Genomic DNA, 24,847 nt, shown 5'->3' with positions numbered 1-24,847 from the left:
ACCACCTGAAATTGCTACAGACGTCTCTGGCCTGCTTTAGCAGATCTTCCAACCCTGGATACCTACAGGTATTTAAGAAACGCTGCACCACCAAAATGAGCACATGTGTCAGGCATGGCACGTGTGTCAATTTTCCCTGTCTAAGGGCGGACAGGAGGTTTGTACCATTATCGCACACCACCATTCCTGCTCCAGCTGACTGCATTAAATGTGCACCAACGCACTGAAATATACTGCGGTAAACGTGCACCAACACACTGAAATATACTGCGTTAAACATGCAATAATGCACTGAAATATACTGCAAGAGACCTGCCTTTACAAAATAAGGACATTGAAGTAAAAATCAATGGTCGCACTACCAATCACACTGCACTATCACTAGATTCACACTAAACTGATACTTTAAACTCACAATAGCCCACTAACTCGCTAGTAGCACTAGACAGAGCCCTGTTCTATCTCTCTCCACTCCAATATCACACTGAAAATGGCCACTATGGGAGGAATATTTTTATAGTGTGGTGTGGGGCTAAGGGCAATGAGCCATGATTGAATAGAGTCATCATAACGGTGTCCAATAATGGCTCTAACAGTGCTATTTGCCCTGATTGGGCAAAACGTTCATTGCTTCAGCCAATCAGCATTTCCAGTGTACTGTGTTGTGGCACAGTGCATTGTGGTCATTCAGCGGGCTGAACAGACGGTTCAATGTCCTGACAATTCAGGGGTTTGCCAAAGGAGCGAACAGTCAATGTTGGGTCCAAACTCATGCTTGGACCAAACCGTTCAACCATTACTACTATTGTCAATTGCTCAAGAGCAATTAGGAGGACTGTAAATGGTTAACAAGTCTGGGAAGCTGTGAGTCCAGCCTTTCTCAACGGGGGTTCCGTGGACTCCTAGGGTTCCTTCAGAGATTGCTAGGGGTTCCTTAAGCAATTCCTGCCTCATAGACAAGAAACCACTGCCAACAATGATCTTTTTAGCTATCTGTGAGGGAGGCATTCTTCGCACTGACCACCAATATAAGGGACAATCACCACAGTGACCACCAATGTGAGGGATGTTCATCCCAGTGACCACCAATGTAAGGAACGTTCATCCCTGTGATCACCAATGTAGAGACACATTCATCCCAGTGACCAGAAACGTTAGGGACATTCTTCACAGCGACCATCACCCTTACGTACTGTGAGCTGTGGCTATAGTCATTTTTAGAAGTGTTCCCTGAGACCTGGAAATTTATATCAAGAGTTCCTCCATGTTGAAAAGGTTGACAAAGGCTGTATTAACCTGAAACTGGCATAAATCCTCTAAAGGCAACATTAATGCCCCATACACACTATCAGTTTTTCTGCTGAGTTTTTCCTTCAGGTTTACCAAAACCATGTAGTGGAAGTGCCTGTCTGATTGCATACAAATTGAAACTCCTAAGGTTTGACCTCATATTATATGGTTTTGGAAAATCTGAAGGAAAAACTCAGCAGAAAAACTGATAGTGTGTATGGGGCATAAAGGAGACTATCAAACAAATAATGGAGGACTCGCACAGGACTCTACAAAAATAGCTCAATATAGACAGCATGAAATCATCAGTAACAATTCGTCCAACATTCACATGAAATGTCAACTGCAAAGTCTTCAAGAAGTCTAATCAGGGTGTTCTCCTGGTATGCAGTGTACAGCTAATCAGTGTGTTTAAGGATATACGGTATATATAAACACAGCACAAGGCCGTGTTCACACTACGAGATGTTTCTTGGGGTTACAGTTCCTCTGAAGTCCACATGGTGGTGACCTCACTTATACTCCAGACAGGAAGACTCTATGGAAAACCGACAGGAAGTGATGTCAGGTATAAATAAGAAGTTCCGGGCGAGAGGTGAGTTGGGTGGAAGTAGAGAGAAGACATTGCTGGAAGTGGCAGTAGAGGAGGTAATAAGATCTTATTTTCTATTTACACCCAGTAACCCCCCCCCCCCCCCGTCATGTCCGTCCTCTTCCTCCATAGTCACGGTGACGTGTTTTTTATCCACATTATTATTCATCTTTTTTTGTATAGAGTTACTGGACACTACAGGGGCAGACACCATCCAGAGAGGCTGAGCTTTCAGTAGTGAAATTACTTCTTATTATCCTCCTTTATACTATAGTCCTTTTGACGTATTAGGAGTGCTGAGAGAAATCAAACAAAGGGCGTCTCACAAGGGTCACGACACGCGGCCATTAATTGGGGAATACCGGGTACAGGAAGGCTAGCAGTAGGAGAAATAGTCCAGACGGCACTGCAATGAAGAGTGACCTTCAGGGTGGCAATATGGGACAGCAAAGAGGAGATCGTCTACAGGGCAAACAGAAGGCACAGCAACGAAGAGTGTTCCTTAAGGTGGCACTATGGGGCAGCAAAGGAGAGATAGTCCACAGGACAAACAGAGGGCACAGTGGGGTTTAAGTCCTTGGTACACAGGGCAGAGTAGAGTTGGCAAAGCAGAGGTTAAAGTCCTTGGCACAGGGGTAGAGCAGTGTTTGGAACAGTAGGCTTTAAAGTTCTTGGCACACAGGCAAAAGAAGTGTTTGGTACAGCAGGGGTTAAAGTCCCTGGCATACGGGCAGGGCAGAGTTGGTACAGCAGGGATTAAAGGACACACCAACCAGCAGATGAGAGCATTGGGGCAGAGAGAGAGAGAGTTCGGAGACTCTAACAGAGGCAGGCCAAGCAGGAGTCTTCCACGGGGTATAGGAATGGGGGGGAGCTGTGGGGTCTGGCCGCAGCATGGACCTCCCACAGCAGCAGTCAGGCGGAGAGCTCCCTGGCAGAGGCCTGCATGCAGAGTGCTGGGCACAAGATGGCGGTAGGGACAATAAGAAGATGTCTGTGCTGGGGAAAGCAGAGGAGTAATCGAGAGGAGCAGATTTCCTGCGACAACCTCCCCCCCTTTATTTTATAAGTGCAAACAGGGGAACCTCAACAGGTTGCCCTAGAGCAGTGATGGCGAACCTTGGCACCCCAGATGTTTTAGAAATACATTTCCCATGATGCTCAACTACACTGCAGAGTGCAGGAGCATCATGGGAAATGTAGTTCCAAAACATCTGGGGTGCCAAGTTTCGCCATCACTGCTCTAGAGGCACTTTTGGATTGCTTTGCTTTACTAGGGGTCTTGTTGACAGGATACCCCATCCAGCATTTTGGTGCCGCCCCCCCCCCCCCGGTTCTGAATAGCGAAGTTGAAAGGTTGTATGGCCAGGCTTTGCCTTAGCAGGCGGCCATTATACCCAGTGATCCAATTTAGCCAGGTGAAGGGGTTGTGGTCAATGAGGATGGTAAACTCCTGGCCATACAAATAGGATTGTAGATTTTTCAATGCCCATACTATAGCCAGGCACTAATTTTCGATGGTGGCATAGGCTACCACCCAGTCCAGTAGCTTCCTGCTTAAGAAAGCCACAGGGTGTTCCTCCTCCTCCTCATTTACCTGGCTGAGGACAGCCCCCAGCCCATACGTAAAGGCACCCATCTTGCTTGTAGTTTGGAGCTGCCAGAACTGGGTTGCAGGAGAGGGCTGGTCAAGGGGATCTGTAGGCTGGGGTCCAAGTTAAAATCTGGGGCGTGGCCTTCTTGGTGAGGTCTGTCAGTGGTTCGATCCTTACCCTCTGTGGTTTAGGGGATTTGCCAATAGCCCTTCCTTAAAGCAGAACTCCGGGTAAAAACTTTTTCTCTTATATTCACCGACCGACAAAGCTCCTCTCTGTAACAAATGGGTTGTTAGCCTTATCACTAGGAGAATACTAGGCATAGTTGTAATACAACACTCAGAACTCTTAGTTCTGCCCAGGGGGGCGGTCCCTTGGCAGACAGACCTCAGTTTTATTTTGCCTAGTGAAGGAGAAAGACCTAGGAACCCTGCGGGCCCATCGGTCCATGCTTTTTTATGCAGAAGCTTGGATTTTTGCGCAAGATGAATGATCCTGTGATCAGCTATCAACAGCCGGCTGGGTGACAGGCTGGATACCCTTATCCTTGTAGTCTCCCCAGTCTGGCCATCGAGCGTGTGCATGTCGCAGCTCCAGCTCGGCAGGCCACGATGAAACCTCAGCTCCAGAGGTGGCATACATATGACCGGGCTACTGATGTCTGCGTCGCAGTATGCCAAGGCCAGCAGCTACCCTGTACTGATCAGTGAGTAGTTCTGCAATGGAATGTCTCCCAGCTCTTCAGGACTGGTAAGTACATCTCTCCCTTCCTTGGCGGGGCTGAGCAGCTGGGCATTCCCTGGGAGGTCTATTCGGGGGTCCCCCACCTCCCTCTCTTCTCTCCCCTGTCCTAATCTTCCCTCCACTCCCCTACTGGGGGGATGCTGCATGTGGCTGCTGAGCGGTGTATGTGTGTTCTCTGTGGGCTCTCACCTGAGATGGGGGGGGGGCTGGCTGGCTAGTGGTGTTCTGGGTTCTCTGTGTTAAGCTCCCGGAAGGTGCTTGTGAGGGTCTGCTGTGGTCGAGTGTGGCGCTCTGTCTCTGTCACATCGCTTTCTTACCTCATGGAGCATGCCCTCCTGGGCTTTAGCGGCCATTTTCCAAGTGATCTTCTATTCAGTACACTGGCGGACATTTTTTGGAAGCCTGAACACGTTTCCTCAGTGTTCTCTAGCAGCAGCATGGCTTAGGTGCTCTCACAGCCATTTTCCCTGTTTCCTGTCTGTGCACTGGACGCTGGGCGGCCATTTTTGCTTGAAGCATGAGCACGTTTTTTAGAACGTTTAGCGCTCACTCCGGCGGCTACCACCGACACAGCGTTTGTTTCCTCTGCACTTGGGAGCACTCAGGGTCTACAGGCACTGCTTGTGAACAGCGCAGAACTCCTCAGGGTGGTGAGTCCACCGGGAAAGAGCCCCTCAGTCAGTGGCAGCAAGGAGGGTGGGACTGTCACTGTCCTAAGTCCCCTTCAAGTGGCAGACAGGGTAGGGTCAGTATGGCTTCAGAAACTGGTGTTTCTTCCCCCGAAATCCAGGCAATTGCAACCCGGGTCACCTGCGGACTGCGCAGTGCCCATGGACACCCTGACGGCGGTCCTCAATTCGTTCGTTGCCAAGATGGAGGCCGTCCTCTGGGGAGAGCTCTAACGCAGACTCGGGTCCTGCTGAGGCTGGTGACCCCTGCTCTGTCCGTTCGAACAGTGAGGATGAGTCCCCGTCCCCGTCCGAGTCCTGGCATGACAAAGTGCTTGTTGGAGCACTTATCACAGCTGTGCATGATACCCTGAAGATTCAGGAGCCAGCGGATCCCTCTGCTGATGTACCGGTCCCTTTTGGGTCCCGCAAGCCAGCACGTTCACCTAAGGTGTTCCCATATCTGACTTATTTTGACAAGGAATGGGGTCACCTGCAACGGACCTTTTCGGTCCCCGAATACATGGCGGTGCGTTACCCTTTTGAGGAGAGCCTTCTCAAAAAGTGGACGGCTCCTCCGGTCGTGGACCCCCCAGTATCCAGGTTAAACAATGTAATCGCAATCCCGGTTGAGGGGACTCCTGCATTCAAGGATCCCACGGACAGGAAGGCCAAGGCAGTGGCTCGTTCCTTGTTTACAGTTGTGGGGTCAGCCGTGCTACCAGTACTGGCATCCGCACTTGTGTCGCAGATACTGACTGAATGGGCAAAACTTTTGCACCGCAAATTGGGAGAGCAGAATGCCTCCCCTGTCTGCGTGGAACTAGCAGACCAACTAGTGCAAGGCCTTAAGTATGTCTGTGAGGCGGCCCTGGATACTCTCCCTCTGCTATCCAGGGCCTCAGTGTCAGCTGCGGTGCTGAGGCGCCTAATTGGGCTGAAATGCTGGTCTGCTGACCAGGCATCCAAAAAAGCCCTGAGAGATCTTCCCTTCCTTGGCGACCGACTCTTTGGAGCCTCTTTGGATGATATTAAAAATGGCACCGGTGGTAAGAGTACTCTACTCCCACAGGCCAGGAAGGCTAAGGAGCCACGCTGTAGGCAAGGGCCCTCTTTTTCCACTCACAAGCAGCTTTTTCGTCTGCTCTGAGCTTCGACAAAACGTCCCCAGCCCAACAGGACACCCACAGACGGTCAAAAACGTCCCTGGAACCGCAAGCCTAACAAGCCTGCGAATAAAAGTGCTACCGCATGAAGGTTTGGGTGGGGTGTCGCCTTCGGGAGTTTGCAGCCCGGTGGTCCTCCCGGTTATCCGACCAATGGGTCTGCGATCTGATTTCCTCCGGCTACAAGATAGTTTCTCTCTTGGCTGCAAAACAGATTCTTCCCCTCCAGCATACCCGTATCCCCGGCTCGCTGGGAGGCCCTCTTGGGGGCGGTAAGGGAGTTGCTGAATCATGAGGTGATTGTACCGGTTGCAGAATCGGAACGCTTCCAAGGATTCTACTCAAATCTGTTTTGTGGTTCCCAAGAAGGAAGGGGTACGTCCGATCTTGGACCTAAAGGCCCTCAATCACTTTGTAAAAGTGCAGAGATTCAGAATGGAATCAGTTCGCTCAGTTGTCGCTGCACTCCATCAAGGGGACTCCTTGGCGTCCTTAGACATCCAGGATGCGTACTTGCACATACCCATATGCCTCCGGCATCAAAAGTTTTTGCAGTTGGGGAAGCCCACTACCAGTTTGTGGCTCTTACTTTTGGTCTGGCTTCAGCCCCCCGAGTCTTTACCAAGGTATTGGCTCCAGTTTTGGCATTGCTACAGCAACGTGGGATCGCGACCGTAGGATACCTAGACAATCTCCTCCTGAGGGCATCTTCCACCTCAGAATTAGAGGAGGATGTGGCGATCACCATGCAGACCCTGCAAGAATTTGGGTGGCTGTTGAACCTAAAGAAGTCGGTGCTTGTGCTGACCCAGCATCTGGAGTACCTAGGCTTGCTGCTGGACTCCAGGGAAGTGAGAGTGTTTCTCCCTTCAGACAAATTGCAGACTCTCAGATCCACAGTAAAACTGCTGATGAACCGCAAGTGGTCTTCGCTCCGCTTTTGCATGCGAGTACTGGGACTCATGGTAGCCTCCTTCCAGGCAGTACCTTATGCCCAGTTCCACACCAGAGTCCTGCAGAAGGAGATTTTGACAAAATGGGACAAATCTCGGTTGTCCCTGGATCGACAGATCCAGGTGAGCCAGTCAGTCAGAGACTCACTGATCTGGTGGTTGAGGTCACCGCTGATTCAGTCCGGGAAATCGTTCCTTCCTCTGAAATGGAAGGTGATCACAACGGACGCCAGTCTATCTGGCTGGGGTGGAGTGATGGGGGTTCAGTCGGCTCAGCCTCTGGTCGACAGAAGAATCCAAGTTGCCGATCAATCTGCTCGAATTGAGAGCGATCAGGCTGTGCCTATCCACATGGTCGATGAGACTGCAAGGGCGTCTGATCAGGATCCAGTCAGACAACGCCACGGCTGTGGCATACATCAATCACCAAGGGGGAACTAGAAGTTCAGCCGCTGCACAGAAGGTCACTCGCATACTTCGTGGGCAGAGTGACACATACCGGTCCTGTCGGCCATTTACATCCCATGGTGGAGAACTGGCAGTCGGACTATTTGAGTTGACAGATGCTGGACCCAGGAGAATGGGCATTGCATCCAGAGACATTCAGGTTGCTGTGCCTGAGGTGGTGCACACCAGACGTGGATCTGCTGGCCTCCCGTATCAATCGCAAGGTGCCAAGATTCGTGTCCAGGACAAGAGATCCATGGGCCGACGCGTTGGTGGCTCCGTGGGATTAGGACTAGCTGATCTACGCCTTTCCTCCACTGAAACTGTTACCATGTCTGCTTCGCAGTGATACTGGTTGCCCCAGATTGGCCTCAGCGTCCCTGGACTTGGTGCGTCTCGTGGCGGACGCTCCCTGGCGACTGCCGTTACGAGAGGACCTCCTATCTCAAGGTCCAATTCTCCATCCTGCTTTACCATCGCTGGCTTTAACGGCATGGCTATTGAGAGCCAGGTGTTGAGGAACCGGGGTCTGTCGGACTCTGTGATCCCAACTATGTTGATCGTATGGAAATCTTCTTCTCGGAAGATATACCATTGTAACTGGAAGGCCTACATCTCCATGTGTGAGGAGAAAGGATGGCATCCGCGCTCCTTTTCCATATCCAGGATCCTGCTGTTTCTTCAGCAAGGAGTAGACCAGAAATTGGCATTAAGCACCATTAAAGGGCAAATTTCAGCCTTAGTTGTGTTTTTTCAGCAACCCCTGGCATCTCACTCCTTTATTGAGTGCCTTCGTTCAGGGGGTACGACATGTAGTCCCTCCGGTGCGTCCACCGTTACCCCCATGGGATCTGAACCTGGTGTTGGCAGCTCTTCAAAAACCGCAATTTGAAAACATCAGGGAGATTCCCCTGTTGACTCTTTCCCAGAGAGTGGTCTTCCTAGTGGCCATCACATCGGCCAGGAGGGTTTTGGAACTGGTGGCCTTGTCGTGCAAGTCGCCCTATCTGGTTATCCACAAGGATAAGGTGGTGTTGCGTCCACAACCGTCTTTTCTACCAAAAGTGGTCTCGGCTTTTCATATAAATGAGGACATTGTATTGCCATCTGTGTCCTTAGCTGAAGCACCCTAAGGAGGTGGCCCTTCACGCTCTGGATATGGTTTGGGCTCTTAAGGTGTATTTGTCTGTCTGCCACGGCTCCCTTTCAGAAGTCAGACTCTCTGTTTGTTTCGGTGGCTGGTCCAAAGCAAGGCAAGGCATGGCGGTCTCGTCGGCCACCATTTTCCAGATGGATCAGACAGATTGTAGTACAAGCCTACGCCTTGAAGGGGCAGGTGCCCCCCTTTCCGGTCACGGCCCACTCCACAAGGGCAATCGGAACATCTTGGGCCTTTCGACACCAAGCGCCTGTCGCTCAGGTGTGTAAAGCAGCGACCTGGTCGTCTTTCCATACGTTTACCAAGTTCTACAAGGTAGCCTGTTTTGGCCACAGAGTTTTGCAGGCGGCCGTGTAGTTGCAATTGAATATGCAATATATATTCTGTTTTTCCTGGTTTTTCGATTAAAAACGCAGTACTGTTATGTTAATGTGCTGTTGCATTACTTCTGCAGTTTGGTGCGGTCTAGGGTGATCACTCCTGTTGAGGATACCCTGTTTTTTTTGTGGTGGTTTTCCACACACTGCTGTTTTTTGTGGGTAAAGTTTCACTAGTTCCCACTTGCCATGATGGATGAATTTTTTATTGCTGTTTTGCCACCCCTCGTTTGGCACTGCTTGGGGACGTCCCATTTGTTACAGAGAGGAGCTGTGTTGGTCGGTGAATATAAGAGAAAATAGGATTTTTTTGTACTCCCCGTAAAATCCTTTTCTCTGTAATTCACCGACCGACACAGCACCCGCCCCTCCTTTTTATCTTTGTTATACTGCTTGTTGATGTACTGAGGTCTGTCTTCAGATGGGAGGGTTGTTAACCAAGGGACCGCCCCCCTGGGCAGAACTAAGTGTTCTGAATGTTGTATTACAACTATGCCTAGTATTCTCCTAGAGATAAGGCTAACAACCCATTTGTTACAGAGAGGAGCTGTGTCGGTCTGTGAATTACAGAGAAAAGGATTTTACGGTGAGTACAAAAATGATGCTGGACAGGGCCACTGCTTTGGAATAATAGGTAGCATTGTCTACAAAGGTCAGGATATACTGCTTCTCAGTTTTGCTGGGGCCATATAAGGGTCTTAGGATGTCGATAACTACCCACTGGAATGGTTCCTCGTTAATAGACAAGGGCTGCAGTGGGGACCGAAGGCCACTGGTCCTCCCGTGGCGGTGACAGGTATCACAGGTGTGTCAGTAGCGCTATCAATTGGGATACCCCAGGCCAATAGAAGGTCTGTGCTAACCTTTTTTTTGTCCGTAGCTTCCCTTGCACCTTGCCCACGTCATTCCCATGGCGGGGAATCAACAGTTGGGTCCGGAATTTCTGGGGCACTTTGAGATGTTTGGCAACAGTCTGGAGTCCCCCTTGGGTAACTGTCTCTACAATTTGATACAGCAACCCATCTTCTGGCACTATCTTTTCATCTGCTCCAGGACTGGCCAGCCCTACCCTGCCCAGAAGCTTGTCAGAGTAGGGTCAGTGGCTATGTCCCCTTTAAACTTGTCCTGATCTCAGGTTGCTCCAGTAGTGGCAAAATTCAAGGAGTCCCTCCACGTGCTGTGGGTTCCTTTCCCCCCTTGGTGGCTCCCTGGTGGGCTTGACTTCACATGACAGATCCAACAAAGTGACACTGGAGGTCACCAACATCATTCCCGAGAAGTACCTCCACAGGTAGGCCTCCCATCTTTCGCACGTTGCAGTGTTTAGGACCCAGTTCATAGTCTAAGTTGACAGTAGCCAGAGGGATGAAGAGCTTGGTGCCCCCAGCTAATTATATCACTATGCCCAGGCTGGAGAGTACCGGGGCACACAACACGGAGGTCCACAGTAGTGAGGAACAACCCTGAATCCCAAAGTCTGACAGCCTTCTGTCCATCCACAGTAACCTCTTATATGTGCTTTCCTTGGAGGATTTAGGTAGGAGCCATGACAGGTTGCAGACCAAAGACCCCTAGGGGGTGTCTTTGTCAGCAGGAGGGGGGCTCCAGTCTGGAGGGTGTAAAGGCAGGTCCTCGGGGCCCTGCACAGATCCACATAGTGTACTGGCTTGGGAGATTTGGACCCAAGAGTCTTTTTCTTAGCAGGGTAGCTGGCCTGATGGCGACCAGGCTGCCCACAGCCAAAACAGCATCTTGGGGCCCGCTGCAGAGGTGCTGGGTTGTGTGGAAGCATGGGCCGAGGGGCGCGGTGCTGCCTTGGAGGGCTTATCTGGCAGTGGGGAGGCAAATAGGGCCTAGATGCAGGACTGGACGCTGGCCACTTTGGGGAATCAGTGGCTGGCTTCTTCCACTGTGGTTTAATCATGAGGGCCTCATCTGCTAAGGGTGGCTGGTTACCATTCACGCACCTATTATCAGAGCTGGAGGGGGAGGAATTGGAGGAACAACTGCCCTTTCAGGATCACCTGTATGATCTCCTCAGTGTAGGTCGCTTTCTCCCCTTCCAGCCATCAGCAACACACCAATGGACAGCCTGTGTGCAAACATTTTGAAGGAGGACTCTGGGAGGAGGGGGTAGTCCAGAACTGGGCCCAATAATACTCTGGTGATACTGCGAAAAAAAAAAGCCCAGTACTGTCCTTTTTTTATATCCTCACTGCTGAGCTTCTTTAGGGGATCATCATTCGATAGGCCTCAGTGGTCCCTCAGTCCAGCAACACTACCACATGGTGGGTCCCTCTAGTGGTGACCAGAGGTAGTGCAGGCTGTGGAAGTGCATTACGGCCCTTAGCTAGCCACTGCGGCCGTACATTACCATGAAGCTCATGGCACCAATATGGGACAGCAAAGGGGAGAAAGTCGACAGGGCAAACAGAAGGCAAAGCAAGAAAGAGAGATCCTCAGGATGGCAATATGGGACAGCAAATGGTAGATAGTCCATAGGGCACAACGGTGTTTAAATCATTGGTGAGCAGAGTTGGCACAACAGGCCTTTAACTCATTAGCACACGGGTAGAGCAGCGTTTGGTACAGCATGGGTTAAAGTCCTTGGCACAAGGGTAGAGCAGTGTCTGGTACAGAAGGGGTTTGAGTCCTTGTGCACACAATAGAGCGTGTTGGTACAGCAGGGGTTAAAAGACTTACCAGCCAGCAGGGGAGAGCATAGGGCAGGGCTATGCAATTAGCGGACCTCCAGCTGTTTGCAAAACTACAAGTCCCATAATGCCTCTGGGCGTCATGCTTGAGGCTATCAAGTGTCTTGCTATGCCTCATGGGACTTGTAGTTCTGCAATAGCTGGAGATCCGCTAATTGCATATCCCTGGCATAGGGGCAAAGCGAAAAAGAGCCCAGAGCCTGTAACTAAGGCAGGGCCAGGCAGGAGTCTTCCACGTCCTGGAACGGGGGGTTGTGGGGTCTGGCCGCAGCATGGACCTCGCACAGCAGCAGTCGGGGAGAGCAAGCCAGGAGAGACTTTTGCCTGTGCCCCACTCCGGGATTATTTGCCAGAGTGAAGCGCGCTCCTGTCTCCAGGAAACGCGAGGCTTGGCGCTGGGTTACCCAGGCAATAAACTCTGCCACCCCCTCTGCTCCAAGTCTCACCCAGAGAGCGTGGCCTTTGTCATCAGCAGGTTCAGAGCGTGGGAACAACAGGAACGCACTGTACCCATTGAGGCAGGAGAAGGGGAGCATGCGGCGATGGGCTTGTTGCCACCATGTGGTGAATCCACATGCAGGCACAGCGGGCAAGCAGACTTACCTTGGCATGGAGACTAGATGGTCAGAGTGCTGAGCACAGAATGGCAGTAGGGGCAATATGGCAGGGTCTGTGCTCGGGAAAGGAGGAGTATTCGGGGGGGGGGGGGGGGGAGTTCCTGTGACAGTTCTATTATACAAGATATGGACATTCTTTGATACTCATGCCCACCATTGAGGGGAAGCCCTTATAGATGACAACAAACATCACTAAGAACATGAGAGCTGCTCAACTTTTTTTGGGGGGTGTTTTGGGACCTTATACATTGTAGTGTGACTTCAATAGCTTTGGTAACTCTAAAAGCAAAAGCTTTTAAAAATACAAACACTAGAGAGAAGCCGCTCCCTACACATGTGCCAATTCCTACTGGGGGGCAACCCACCTATTAACCCCTTACATCCCCATCCTAATATTGTACAACTGATACCGTCCAGGTAACTCGCTGTCTACAGAGAAACCTGCAATGGTTATATGACCAAACCAATGAGGATGGAGGAGGACTGGAGTCACATGGCTGAGAAGATACTAAACCTCACCCTGGAGATCATCTGCCTGCTGACCAGAGAGGTGAGGAGGATTCTGGGAGGTCACATGACATCACTCTTATCTCTATTACTAAAACGCAGACCTGACTGGAGAGGTGAGGAGAATTCTGGGAGGTCACATGACATCACTCTTATCTCTATTAATAAAACACAGACCTGACCAGAGAGGTGAGGAGGGTTCTGGGAGGTCACATGACATCATTCTAATCTCTATTAATAAAACACAGACCTGACCGGCGAGGTGGGGAGGATTCTGGGAATTTGACATGATATTACTGTTTTGCTCAAATACAGAGATTTCATACTGTGAAGTCTGGAGATCGTATCGCCATCACAGTGCCTCCGCCTCACTCCCTGGCACCTGAGATAAACAGCAAAAAGAAGATTCTAGAAGTCACCAAGAAGATGATGGAGCTGCTGATAGGAGAGGTGAGGAGGATTCTGGGAATTCTGGGACATTATCCAGTAACAGACAAGGGATGTGTCTGGATGGTGACTGTATCATTGTGTGTGTCAGGTTCCTATAAGGTGTCAGGATATCACTGTCTATTTCTCCATGGAGGAGTGGGAGTATTTAAAAGGACACAAGGACCTCTACAAGGAGCTCATGATGGACAATCAACCAGGGTTCCTTCAGAAGTTGCTAGGGGTTCCTTGAGCAATGAGCAATTTCTGCCTCTTCGATAAGTTCCCACTGACATCATTGATCTTTTTTAGCCATCTTTAAGGGGGTAACTCTTACCAACGAACACCAATGACCACAAGTGTAAGCAGCATTCTTCCCACTGACCATCATAGTAATTTATCACGAGTTGCAGATATAGTCATTTTTATCAGGGGTTCCCTGAGACCGAAAAAAGTTAATTGAAAGCCGCATACACACGATCAAACAATCCGCCCGTGTGTGGGCTCCGGTGGACTTTTTTTTACCCAAAAGTCCGGCGGACTAAGAAAGTAGTTTTGCACCTAAATATGTCCGCTGGACTCGCATGTCGGCGGACAATAAGGCCGTGTATGTGCTAGTCCACCGTACTTTTGAAATGAACGGACTTTTCCCACCCGGAGAAAAGTCCGGTCATTTTGAACTCGGCTCCAGGTAGCCGGGACCAGCGAAAGAGGCGTCACTGGCCCCGTCACCTGGTATGGAGTTAAAGGGGAAGCCCTATGTCGAAAAAAACACCTGGGGGTCCCCCTCTAGGTCTATATCAGACCCTTATCCGAGCACGCTACCCGGCCGGTCAGGAAAGGGGATGGGGACGAGCCCTCAACATGGGGGGTGCTTTGGGGAAGGGGGGGCCGCGCGGCCCCCCTACCCCAAAGCACCTTGTCCCCATGTTGATGAGGACAAGGGCCTCTTCCCGACAACCCTGGCCGTTGGTTGTCGGGGTCTGCGGGCGGGGGGGCTTATCGGAATCCATGAGCCCCCTTTAATAAGGGGGCCCCCGGATCCCGGCCCCCCACCCTATGTGAATGAGTATGGGGTACAATGTACCCCTACCCATTCACCTGTGAAAAAAAAGTAAAAAAAAACACAACACATAGACCTAGAGGGGGACCCCCAGGTGTTTTTTTCGGCGTAGGGCTTCCCCTTTAACTCCATACCAGGTGACGGGGCCAGCGACGCCTCCTTCGCTGGTCCTGGCTACCTAGAGACACGTTCAAAATGAACGGACTTTCCTCCGTGTGTGTGTGGGCAAGTCCGTTCATTTCAAAAGTGCGGTGGATAATCCGGCGGACTAAGTCCGCCGCAAAAGTACCGTGTGTGGACCGGTAGCTCGTTCAGAAAGTCCGGCAGTTTGTCCGCCAGACTAAGTCTGCCGGATAGTCTGATACGTGTGTACGCGGCATAAGGGTTCCTCTGTGTTGAAAAGGTTGAGAAAGCCTGCTATAAGGTGTCAGGATGTCACTGTCTATTTCTCCATGGAGGAGTGGGAGTATTTAGAAGGACACAAGGACAATGGACAATCGCTGATAGTATTATTAGGATCTATACATTAGGCAGCACAGTGGTGTAGTAGGTAGCACTCTCACCTAGCAGTAAAAAGGGTCGCTGGTTTGAATCCCAACCACGACACTACCTGCCTGGAATTTGCATGTTCTCCCTGTGCCTGCGTGGGTTGCCTCTGGGTACTCCGATTTCCTCCCACACTCCAATGACATGCTGGTAGGTTAATTGGCTTCTGTCCAAAATTGGCCCTAGTATATGAATGTGAGTTGGGGACCTTGGATTGTGGGCTCCTTGAGGGTAGGGACCGATACGAGTGTGCAATGTATGTTTGGAGCACTGCGTAAATTGACGGTGCTATATGAGTTCCTTAAATAGGGATAATTGTAGACGCGCACCCACACTCACTCAGGTTGAACTGGATGGACTGGTGTCTTTATTCAAAACTTACTATGTATCTGTATTACAATTTATGTCATTTTTATAATCTATTTTGAATATAGTTATAATATATTCAAAGTAAAACCTGAGAGATTCCAAAATTTGAGGTTAAAACAGCAGAAGATGAAGAGATGTATGTTTGTTACAATGAATGTTTTATTATATATTTCAGAGTGGAAACCTTGGGGATGATAATCTAGTTGTTAAAAAAGAGTATAAAGAGGAGGATGAGGAATATGGAGTGATGGAGGAGCTTTCAGAAGGACACAAGGATTCCTACAAGGACATTATGAAGGATTTCCCGAATAACAGGAATCCACAAGAGAGGTTTCCCCGTCCTCTGTATTCCCAGGATTCCACACAGGAAGATCACACCATCCTTCACCATGACAAGGTTGGTGGGACTGATCATCTAGAACATGGATGTGGATATTTTTTTTTTATGTGATAGCATAATTTTAAAGGTTATAGTTTACAGTTATTATTTTTCTAGCATTCTCTTGGTTTAGGGTGAAGATCTGATAGATATAAAAGTTGACATTAAAGCAGAAGAAGAAGAGACGTATGTGAGGGATGATCAGCAGTCTATGGAGGAGGATGGAATAACAAGGACATTTATAGAAGAGGACACTCCTACAGAGATCAGCGCAGGTGGGTCATTAACACTAAATACATTCCTTCACCCATACTGCTCACTGATTGGTCCAGAGTAGGGCAAGGACTGGGTGATATCAGCCTGTAATTCCCTGGTCACTTTCCTGAGCTGTGTTCCCCGTCCTGTATTCCTGTATTTCCCTTAAATTATTTTTCCTTATCTGTGCTGCAGACACAATTTATGTATCTAGACTGGATTTATGGAGATTCTGGGTTTCGGCTCTGGGTTTCGGAAAATGTTGATTTGTTCATTGCTCGGCATATATACACTATATACTCTATATTATACATTACATACTTATGACCCCTGCAATATATACTCTATATTTTACATTAGATACTCCTGACCCCTACACTATATATTGTACATTGCATACTTCTGACCCCTGCTCTCTATACTCTATATTGTACATTACAGGATTTTGATACTATATACTGTAGTTCTGTTTGTTGTATTCTATACAGTAAGTGGGACATTACATAGTCCTGACTTCTGCTCTCTACACACTGCTATTTATAAACATAATATGTGTTCTTTTTTGTCATACCCATTTCCTACCAGATGGACATTTTAAATCTGATGATTTGATTGGAGCACAGACTTTTACATGTTAATAATAATGTGATAACATCCTTCAACTTTGAAACCTTAAACAGAAAGTGATAATGAGGGAGGAGTCAATAACCCAATGATGGAGGTCTTCAGGATCAGTCCAGTCTTCATCTTGGTTGTTCTCCGCCCATCCTCACTCTCTGACCTCTGGTGGGGCTCAGCCCCGCTGTTATTCATGACTAAATCATGGACTAAATAAGGAAGTGCAGGACTTCTTGTGTTGGGAAGATGGCAATGAGTGATAGAGGGGGAGGGGACACTCGTCCTATAATCCCCTCATCACTGTCACTCCTATAAAAGACAGTTCTCGTTGTTTCCTCACTCTCTGACTAAGGTTCATGAATAAAGAAATGATCTGGTAGGAGATCAGAGGACCCATTTACTAGTTACCTTGAGGGTGGAATTGTAAGATCCCCAGAGACATGTTGTGGGCGGAGTCCTGGTTTAGGGGAACCAATCAGCTCATGTCTAGTAATAATCTTTGTATTTCTATTTTAGTAGATGGACGGGAGATGAGGAAAACCTCAGAGGATTGTCTCACTTTGTCTCCAGACTGTAAAGTAGAAGATGAGGACATCACACAGTATAGTCCAGGAGAAAACCCGACTACCTCAAATGTCCATCCGGCACCACACAGTGTAGATGGACCATCGTATTCCTCTTATCCTGAGGAACCTCAGGCTGTGAGGGACGGGGCCGTCCTTCCAACAGATAAGAGGTTTTCCTGTACTGAGTGCGGGAAGAGTTTCAAATTTCAATGCTATCTTAATGTGCATAAAAGAACTCACACAGGTGAGAAGCCACATTCCTGCCCTGAGTGCGGGAAATGTTTTTCACTCAAATCCAATCTTCATAAACATCAGAGTTCTCATGCAGGGGAAAAGCCGTATCCCTGTCCTGAGTGTAAGAAATCTTTTGTACATAAATCACAACTTGTCGTACATCAGAGGTTTCACACGGGGGAAAAGCCATATTCCTGTCCTGACTGCGGTAAATGTTTTTCACAGAAGAACAATCTTAGAACACATCAGAAATTTCACACGGGGGAGATGCCGTTTTCCTGCCCTGAGTGCGGCAAATGCTTTGTACGAAAATCTGCATTTGTCCTACATCAGAGATCTCACACGGGGGAAAAACCGTATTCCTGTCCTGAGTGCGGGAAACGTTTTTCAGACAGGTCTGTACTTAACAAACATCATAGATTACACACAGGTGAGAAGTTGTATTCCTGTTCTATTTGCGGAAAATATTTTAAACAAAAATCAGATCTTGTCTCGCATCAGAGATCTCACACTGGGGAGAAGCCGTATTCCTGTCCTGAGTGCCGGAAATGTTTTGCACGTAAAACCAATCTTTACACACATCAGAGATTGCACACGGGGGAAAAGCCGTATTCCTGTCTTGAGTGCAGGAAATGCTTTTCAGACAAGTCTGATTTTAACAAACATCAGAGAGTGCACACAGGGGAGAAACCGTATTTCTGTTCTGATTGCGATAAAAGATTTAAACATAAATCAGAACTTGTCACGCATCAGTGGTCTCACACAGGGGAGAAGCCATTTGCCTGTTCTGAGGGCGAGAAAGCTCTTCAACAACAATCAGAACTTGTCTCGCACCAAAGGTCTAAGACAGGTGAGAAGTCGTATTCCTGCCCTGAGTGCGGGAAATGTTTTTCACGGAAAACCAATCTTTACACGCATCATAGATTGCACACAGGGGAAAAACCCTATTCCTGTCTTAAGTGCAGGAAATGCTTTTCAGACAAGTCTGATTTTAACAAACATCAGAGAGTGCACACAGGGGAGAAGCCATATTTCTGTTCTGAGTGCGGGAAAGGTTTTAAACAAAAATCAGAACTTGTCACACATCAGAGGTCTCACGCGGAGGATAAAAGCAGTATTGCTGTCCTGAGTGTCGGGAATGTTTTTGAAATTAGTCCGATCTTTACAGACATTGGAGATCTCCCAGCGGGGGAGAAGTCCCGTTCCTGTCCTGAGTGAGGGAATTATTCCTCGCTGAAGTCCTGTCTTCCTGTACATCAGGGATCCCACACAACCCTCGAGGTGTATTAGTGCCTTGAGTGTGGGAAATGTCTTCTATATGAATGTTGCTGGACATCACAGCTCTCATGTGGGGAAGAAGCACACCCTGATATACACCTCAGATATACTCCATGGCTGATCTTCATCATGTAAGAAACAGTTCATAAGGAGATCAGAGATCACCAAAGACATGGATGAAGTGTTGTTGGCCATTGTTAGCAGTAGAAAAATAAAAATGGAGTCGTTACCTTTTGCTGGCTGAGTATATTTTGTAGTGTAAGCTTCAGAAACACTTTTTTTTTCTAGTAGTTAGAGATGTGGCCAGCATTCACCCATGACTGTGTTAGTTGTTTGTTATTTCATACAGTCATTTCCTATGATCATTGGCTCCCTCTGTAGCCGTAATGCCGTATTAATCTTTTTCGTGATGGAGGTATTTAAAGTGGTTCTGCACCTTTAAAAAAAAATATTAAAAGCCATCAGCTACAAATATTGCAGCTGCTGAGTTTTAATAAATTCACACTTACCTGTCCCAGGGTCCAGCGATGACGGCGGCAGATGACGAGCGATCGCTCGTCTCTCTGCTGCCCCTGCCATCATCCTCTGTCAGGGAATCGGGAAGTGAAGCATTGCGGCTTCACTGCCCGGTTCCCTACTGCGCATGCGCGAGTCTCTGCTGGTCCCTGCTGTGTCCTGGGAACTGTGTGTTTCCCAGAACACACCGGGGGGGGGGGGGGGGGGGCATCTGCAGGGGTCTGGTCCCGGAAGTGGGTGCAGATACCTGGATTATCCAGGTAACTGCACCCCCCTCCCCCCTAAAAGGTGCTGATTGTGGCATCGGAGAGGGGGAGGGATCAGATGAGAGGAACTTCCACTTCAGGTTGGAGGACCGCTTTAAGGAAAAATACTCTGTTATGGCCACTAGATGGAGCTGACTTATTAGAAATCACTATGTTGATTAACTTATGAATCAAATTGATGGCCGTATTTATCATACTCGACTTAGCCCTTGTACTCACGGTCGGACATTCCGATGGACAATGTCCGATAGGACCGTGTTGTTGGATAATCCGACAGTGTGTGGGCTCCATCGGACTGTTTCCGTCAGAATATCCGACGGACCAAGTTTTCCAGCTGGAACCACAGGATCCGATCGGACTTTGTCCGATCATGTGTAGAGAATTCCAGCCGGACAAAGTGCCACGCATGCTCAGATCAAATTCCTAAACCAAAGCTATTGGCTACCAGCCTGAACGTAGTCCCGTCCTAACGAAATAACGTCATCACGTTAAGTACGATCGGATTTTCTGACAACTTTGTCCGACTGTGTGTATGCGTGTTTCGGACAAAATCTGACGGATTTTGTTGTTGGAATGTCCGACCATGTGTACAAGGGCTAACACATATTTTCTATTTTTCTGGTTGACTGTCAGGCTTGATTTCGTTTGCTTTTATTTTACCTCCATTCACACAGAAGAAATGTACATGCACTTTCATCGGATAAATTGCAATGTAATTTTTGTGGAACAAGACAAAGGAAAAAAAGAGCACACATCCCATAGTGCAGTACCGTGAAAAGGATTTAATAATAAAAAACAATAAAATATTACACCCACAAACAATGAGACAGGGGGTGCTGTGGGTGAAGAGTTATGTTTGAAGAAACTAGCTGTTTAATATAATCATGAACAATGCTTCAGGCTTGCAGGGTGCCCAATGGCGGTCCATCCATAGAGGGCAAATGGGCGCCGCCCCCCTATCCATTTGTCCGACCCCTTGATCTACATACAGGGATGCCAGACCATGGATTCCAATGGGGGGGGGGGGTGTTTGTTTTTTGTTTGAAGTATTGATCAAACCCCCACCCCCTTTTAGACCCCTTTCACACTTTTGCGAAGTCGTATGACAAGTCAGTCTCCATGTTTTCCAATGAGAACCATTCATATCTGTGCGACTTCAAAGTAGTCCCTGCCCTACTTTGGTCCGACTTTGATGCCGTTTGAGGTCCATAGACCTTCAAGATTACGCAAGCCTTGCTTAAAGTCGCATACAAATTGCGGTAAAATTGCACAACTTTCAGGTCGCACAAGTGTGAAAGGGGCCTAATGTGTACTCGACACTCCCGATTTTTATTTACTTTCAACATTTCTTTATTGTGATGAAAAGAAATTGTACAAGGAAAGGTGTACCTTAATCAAAAGATTACAATATTGTGGTTGAAATTGGAAAATGAAACCAATACTGTTGTGCAGTTTAACAACAAAAAATGTTGGTAGTAGGTGCAGTGTTGTCTGCAGAGTGCAGTAAAGACCGGGTGCTGGGGCAGTAGAATAAGGGGAGGTGTGAAAATTGGGGAGGTGGGTATACAAAGCAGAGGGCCAGTAGCGAGGTAGGCAGAGGTAGGCAGATAGGTATGACAGCCATGGAGACGTTTGAAGTAGGAAAAAGCAATAATACTAACACAATAAACATTACTTGTTAACTGTAGATAGTTAATATATGAGAATACAGGCTACTGCGATGTGGAGGTAGCCGGTACTCTCTTATTGTTGTGGCTGTGTGGAAGGAGAGGAAGGACTCGCTGGCAGAGGGTGGAATAAAACTGTAGAAATAGTTGTGTCATCAAGTAAGAGGAAGGTTCCATGAGGGGTGAGAAATCCAAGGGGACCAATTCTGGAGGAACTTGTCAAGATGGAGATGGACTTCAGCGAACATGAGTTTTAGCAGAGTGCGGTCGTTTAGAATAATGGTGTCTGTAAGAGCGGGGGAGGGTTGCTTGTTTCCAGTTTCTTGCCATGGTAAGTCTAGCTACAATAAAGATATGACAAAACATGGAATTTAGAGGGCCTACATACAGTAATGGCAATTTTGGGTCCAGTACGATCGATGTGATAGAGGAGGCTAAGGAGAAAACCAAAAAGTCCAGAAGTTGGTGATAAACAAGACAAAAACAGAATGGTGCACGTGAGGTTACCTAAAAGTCTATAAAGTCCAGGAAGTATATATATGCAGCATTAGTGGCAGCTCCCTTGAGAGAGAAGCTGTATGTAGAAGAACAATGGGAGTAAAACAAGGTGCACCAAAAACTAAGTGTAGCAGAAGATGCAACAAATGGTATATTTAATTAAAATTGGCCAAATGGCTACTCACACTAATATAAAGATCAATAGGCATATAACACTATAATACTGTGGTCACTCAGTGGGTCCCCAGTGGATGGTGGTGTGTACATGTTAACACGAGAGGAGAGGAACAACCGGCGAGATATCCGTCTTGTTGTCTCGGAACCAGCATGGAACACACGCGGATTTGCATCGGAAGTGACATCAGAACATGGAGATAACATTTCAAAGCATCCACTTCTTCATCAGATCTAAATGGCTACCCGCTGAGTGACCACAGTATTATACTGTTATATGCCTATTGATCTTTATATTAGTGTGAGTAGCCATTTGGCTGATTTTAATTAAATATACCATTTGTTGCATCTTCCCAGAAGTCGGTGATATGTGGGCAGAACCACTAAATATGCAAAAGTGAGCCTATTTGACCACAGTTTCTCCAGCAATGCAGAGGGTAGGTTGGGTATATACAGGCGGTCCCTGGGTTACAATCATCTGACTTACAAAGGACTTCCACTTACAAATGGAGGGATACAAGAGGAAGTCTACCCCTAGGAAGGGAAATTCACTCCTGTAAGCCCTTGTACACACGGTCGGACATTCCGACAACAAAATCCATCGGATTTTGTCCGAAACTTGTGTTGCATACACACGGTCGGACAAAGTTGTCGGAAAATCCGATCGTACGTAACGTGACGATATTTAGTAACGACAGGTCTACGTTAAGGCTAGTAGCCATAAGCTTTGATCTAGGAATTTGATCTGAGCATGCGGGGCACTTTGTCCGATCGGAATTCTCTACACACAATCGGACAAAGTCCGATCGGATCACGTTGTCGGAAAGTTTTATAGCCCAGCTCTAAAACTTTGTCCATTGGATATTCCGATGGAAACAGTCCGATGGAGCCCACACACAGTCGGATTTTCCGACAACACGGTCCGATCGGACATTTTACGTCGGAATGTCCGACCGCGTGTAGAAGGGCTTAGAGTTATAATGGGAAAAGGGTGTCTACATGGAAGCTTTATCACCAATCCTTGTTTCCACAACAATCCAAAATTTTCAAAATCCAATTGTCACAGGGACAGAAAGTGAGGTGAAATCTTCTGAACAGGGGCACAGACAACAAAACAAATGTTACAGGGGTGATAACCCTTCCTTATGCTATCCAAAAAAACATTAAAAAAGTTTATTTTTGCCTGGAGCTACTCTTAAAAAAGGTACCTGTTCCGACTTACAAACAAATTCAACTTAAAGTGGAGTTCCACCCAAAAATTGAACTTTCGCTTTAAGTGCTGGTGACAGGCAATTTACTCTGTACTGTATTATATACTACACTGACTGCACTATATACTCTGAACTGTATTATACAGTATATACTACACTGACTGCACTATATACTCTGCACTGTATTATATATATATATATATATATATATATATACTATGCTCTGTATTATTTATACTACACGGACTGCAATATATACTCTGCACTGTATTTTATATATATATATATATATATATATATATATATATACTACATGGACTGCACTATATACTCTGCACTGTATTATGTGTGAAAGTGAGGAAAATACTGTGCTAAACCATAAAAATATAACAACAAATGTGTGAATAAATAGAAATGTGTGAAATAACACAATAAAGCTGCTAACACTCAAAGTCCAAACCAAACAATCATCAAAATGAGAGTGTACAGCTAAAAATAAAATAACAACAACGTGATAAGTCCTTAGTAATAAGTCAAAAGGACAACAGCAATGACCATTGATCAAGGGATGAATGTCCAAGGAAGGGACTGTTTCTTCTAGCACCAGCTTGCAATCCAAATAACCTCTACTTCAAGGGCTAATATACACAGATAAGAGAATGGATACTCTTACCAAAACAGGTGGACACATACACCATAAGGCAATCCATCATGCGAGCTTGAGGGGCTAAATAGCCAATGGTGGTCGGTGCCGGGCTTGATGGTGTCACCCAGACTGGGGCTCGGATCCACGTCAATTGGAGTCCACGATTCCAGGCAGGCAGCTCCAAAATGAATGGTCGGCCAAAAATCGATCCCTCAAAAGTTGATCCAGGGGTCTCCGTCAGATGCCGAGCATAAAGAGGAAAAAGATATGGAGACGCTCCACATAGTATAGATCAACCAATGAAGGTTTATTGAGGTTAAAATACCATACAGAAAAAATAGTAAAGCTTAAAAAATCATGTGATATTAAAAAGCAATACGGGAAGCAGAAAGTGCTAGTCCTATACGTTTCGACTGCTAAGTTTTCTACTGGGGCATTGACACTGTGGTTGAACAGTTTGGGGGACTCCTCAGGACATGATGGTGGGACTAGGGAAGGAGTGACTGATGCCATTAAGCTGATGTAATAGGCCGCTTTGGCAGCCAAACTTCTCTTAGCCTGGGCGACAGAGGAAGAGGAGGATGAGGATGGCTTTGTGATCCACACCACCAACTATTCTGCATGTTGTGGATCAACATGGCCAGCTGTCGAAAAAAAGGACACGCGTGCCCCACGGCCACGTGCTGTGAGGATACACCGTGTTCCAAAGTAGACATAGAGCCTGCTTGCCCTCTTTTAGTGACCTGTGAGTGTCTGCCTTTCCTTGGTGGCCTTCCAGACATGCTGTAAAATTGGATTAGTAAAACACCACCTGAAGTTTACTAGAAAAATTACACCAGGAATGGCCTGCAGTCAGGTTTAGGCTTGGCTAGACTAGAATGCAGTGGATATATATGTAGGAGACTGTATATATCTTTATGCACTACAGATCACGGAATCACCTGCCTGCCTAAAAGTGTCTTTGAAAACGTACACCAGCAATGGCCTGCAGTCAGATATAGGCTTGGCTGAACTGGAATGCAGTGGATATATATAATATATATATGTTGGAGACTGTATATATATATTTAATGCACTGCAGATCACTGAATCACTTGCCTGCCTGCCTGAAAGTGTATTTGAAAACATACACCATCAATGGCCTGCAGTCAGATATAGGCTTGGCTAGACTAGAATGCAGTGGATATATATATATGTTGGAGATTGTATATATATTTAATGCACTGCAGAACACTGAATCACTTCCCTGCCTGCCTGAAAGTTTATTTGAAAACATGCACCATCAATGGCCTGCAGTCAGATATAG

General features: G+C 47.4%; 1 protein-coding gene across 1 annotated transcript; it reads left to right on the top strand.

The window, feature by feature from the left end:
- The first annotated feature begins 1,728 nt into the window (after positions 1–1,728).
- On the top strand, positions 1,729–18,798 carry LOC143989431 (uncharacterized). The gene is made up of 6 exons (XM_077489557.1): positions 1,729–1,938; positions 12,740–12,872; positions 13,145–13,279; positions 15,409–15,630; positions 15,746–15,887; positions 17,002–18,798. Exons 2-6 carry the CDS (start codon positions 12,777–12,779, stop codon positions 18,501–18,503), a joined length of 2,097 nt encoding a protein of 698 aa, XP_077345683.1. The 5' UTR covers positions 1,729–1,938; positions 12,740–12,776; the 3' UTR covers positions 18,504–18,798.
- Positions 18,799–24,847: the final 6,049 nt, after the last annotated feature.

Source organism: Lithobates pipiens, unplaced genomic scaffold (genome assembly GCF_037356315.1).
Source record: "Lithobates pipiens isolate NorthernLeopardFrog02 unplaced genomic scaffold, aLitPip1_a1.2 Scaffold_18, whole genome shotgun sequence".
NCBI classification, from domain to species: domain Eukaryota; kingdom Metazoa; phylum Chordata; class Amphibia; order Anura; family Ranidae; genus Lithobates; species Lithobates pipiens.
The sequence above is the reverse complement of the archived record's forward strand: the minus strand, read 5'-3'. Positions and strand labels throughout refer to the sequence as shown.

Coding starts and splice junctions, on each gene's coding strand:
- LOC143989431 (XM_077489557.1), top strand. CDS start 12,777: ATGACCAAACCAATGAGGATGGAGGAGGACTGGAGTCACATGGCTGAG. Junction 15,631..15,745: donor CCATCCTTCACCATGACAAG/GTTGGTGGGACT, acceptor CTCTTGGTTTAG/GGTGAAGATCTGATAGATAT. Junction 15,888..17,001: donor TCCTACAGAGATCAGCGCAG/GTGGGTCATTAA, acceptor TTTCTATTTTAG/TAGATGGACGGGAGATGAGG.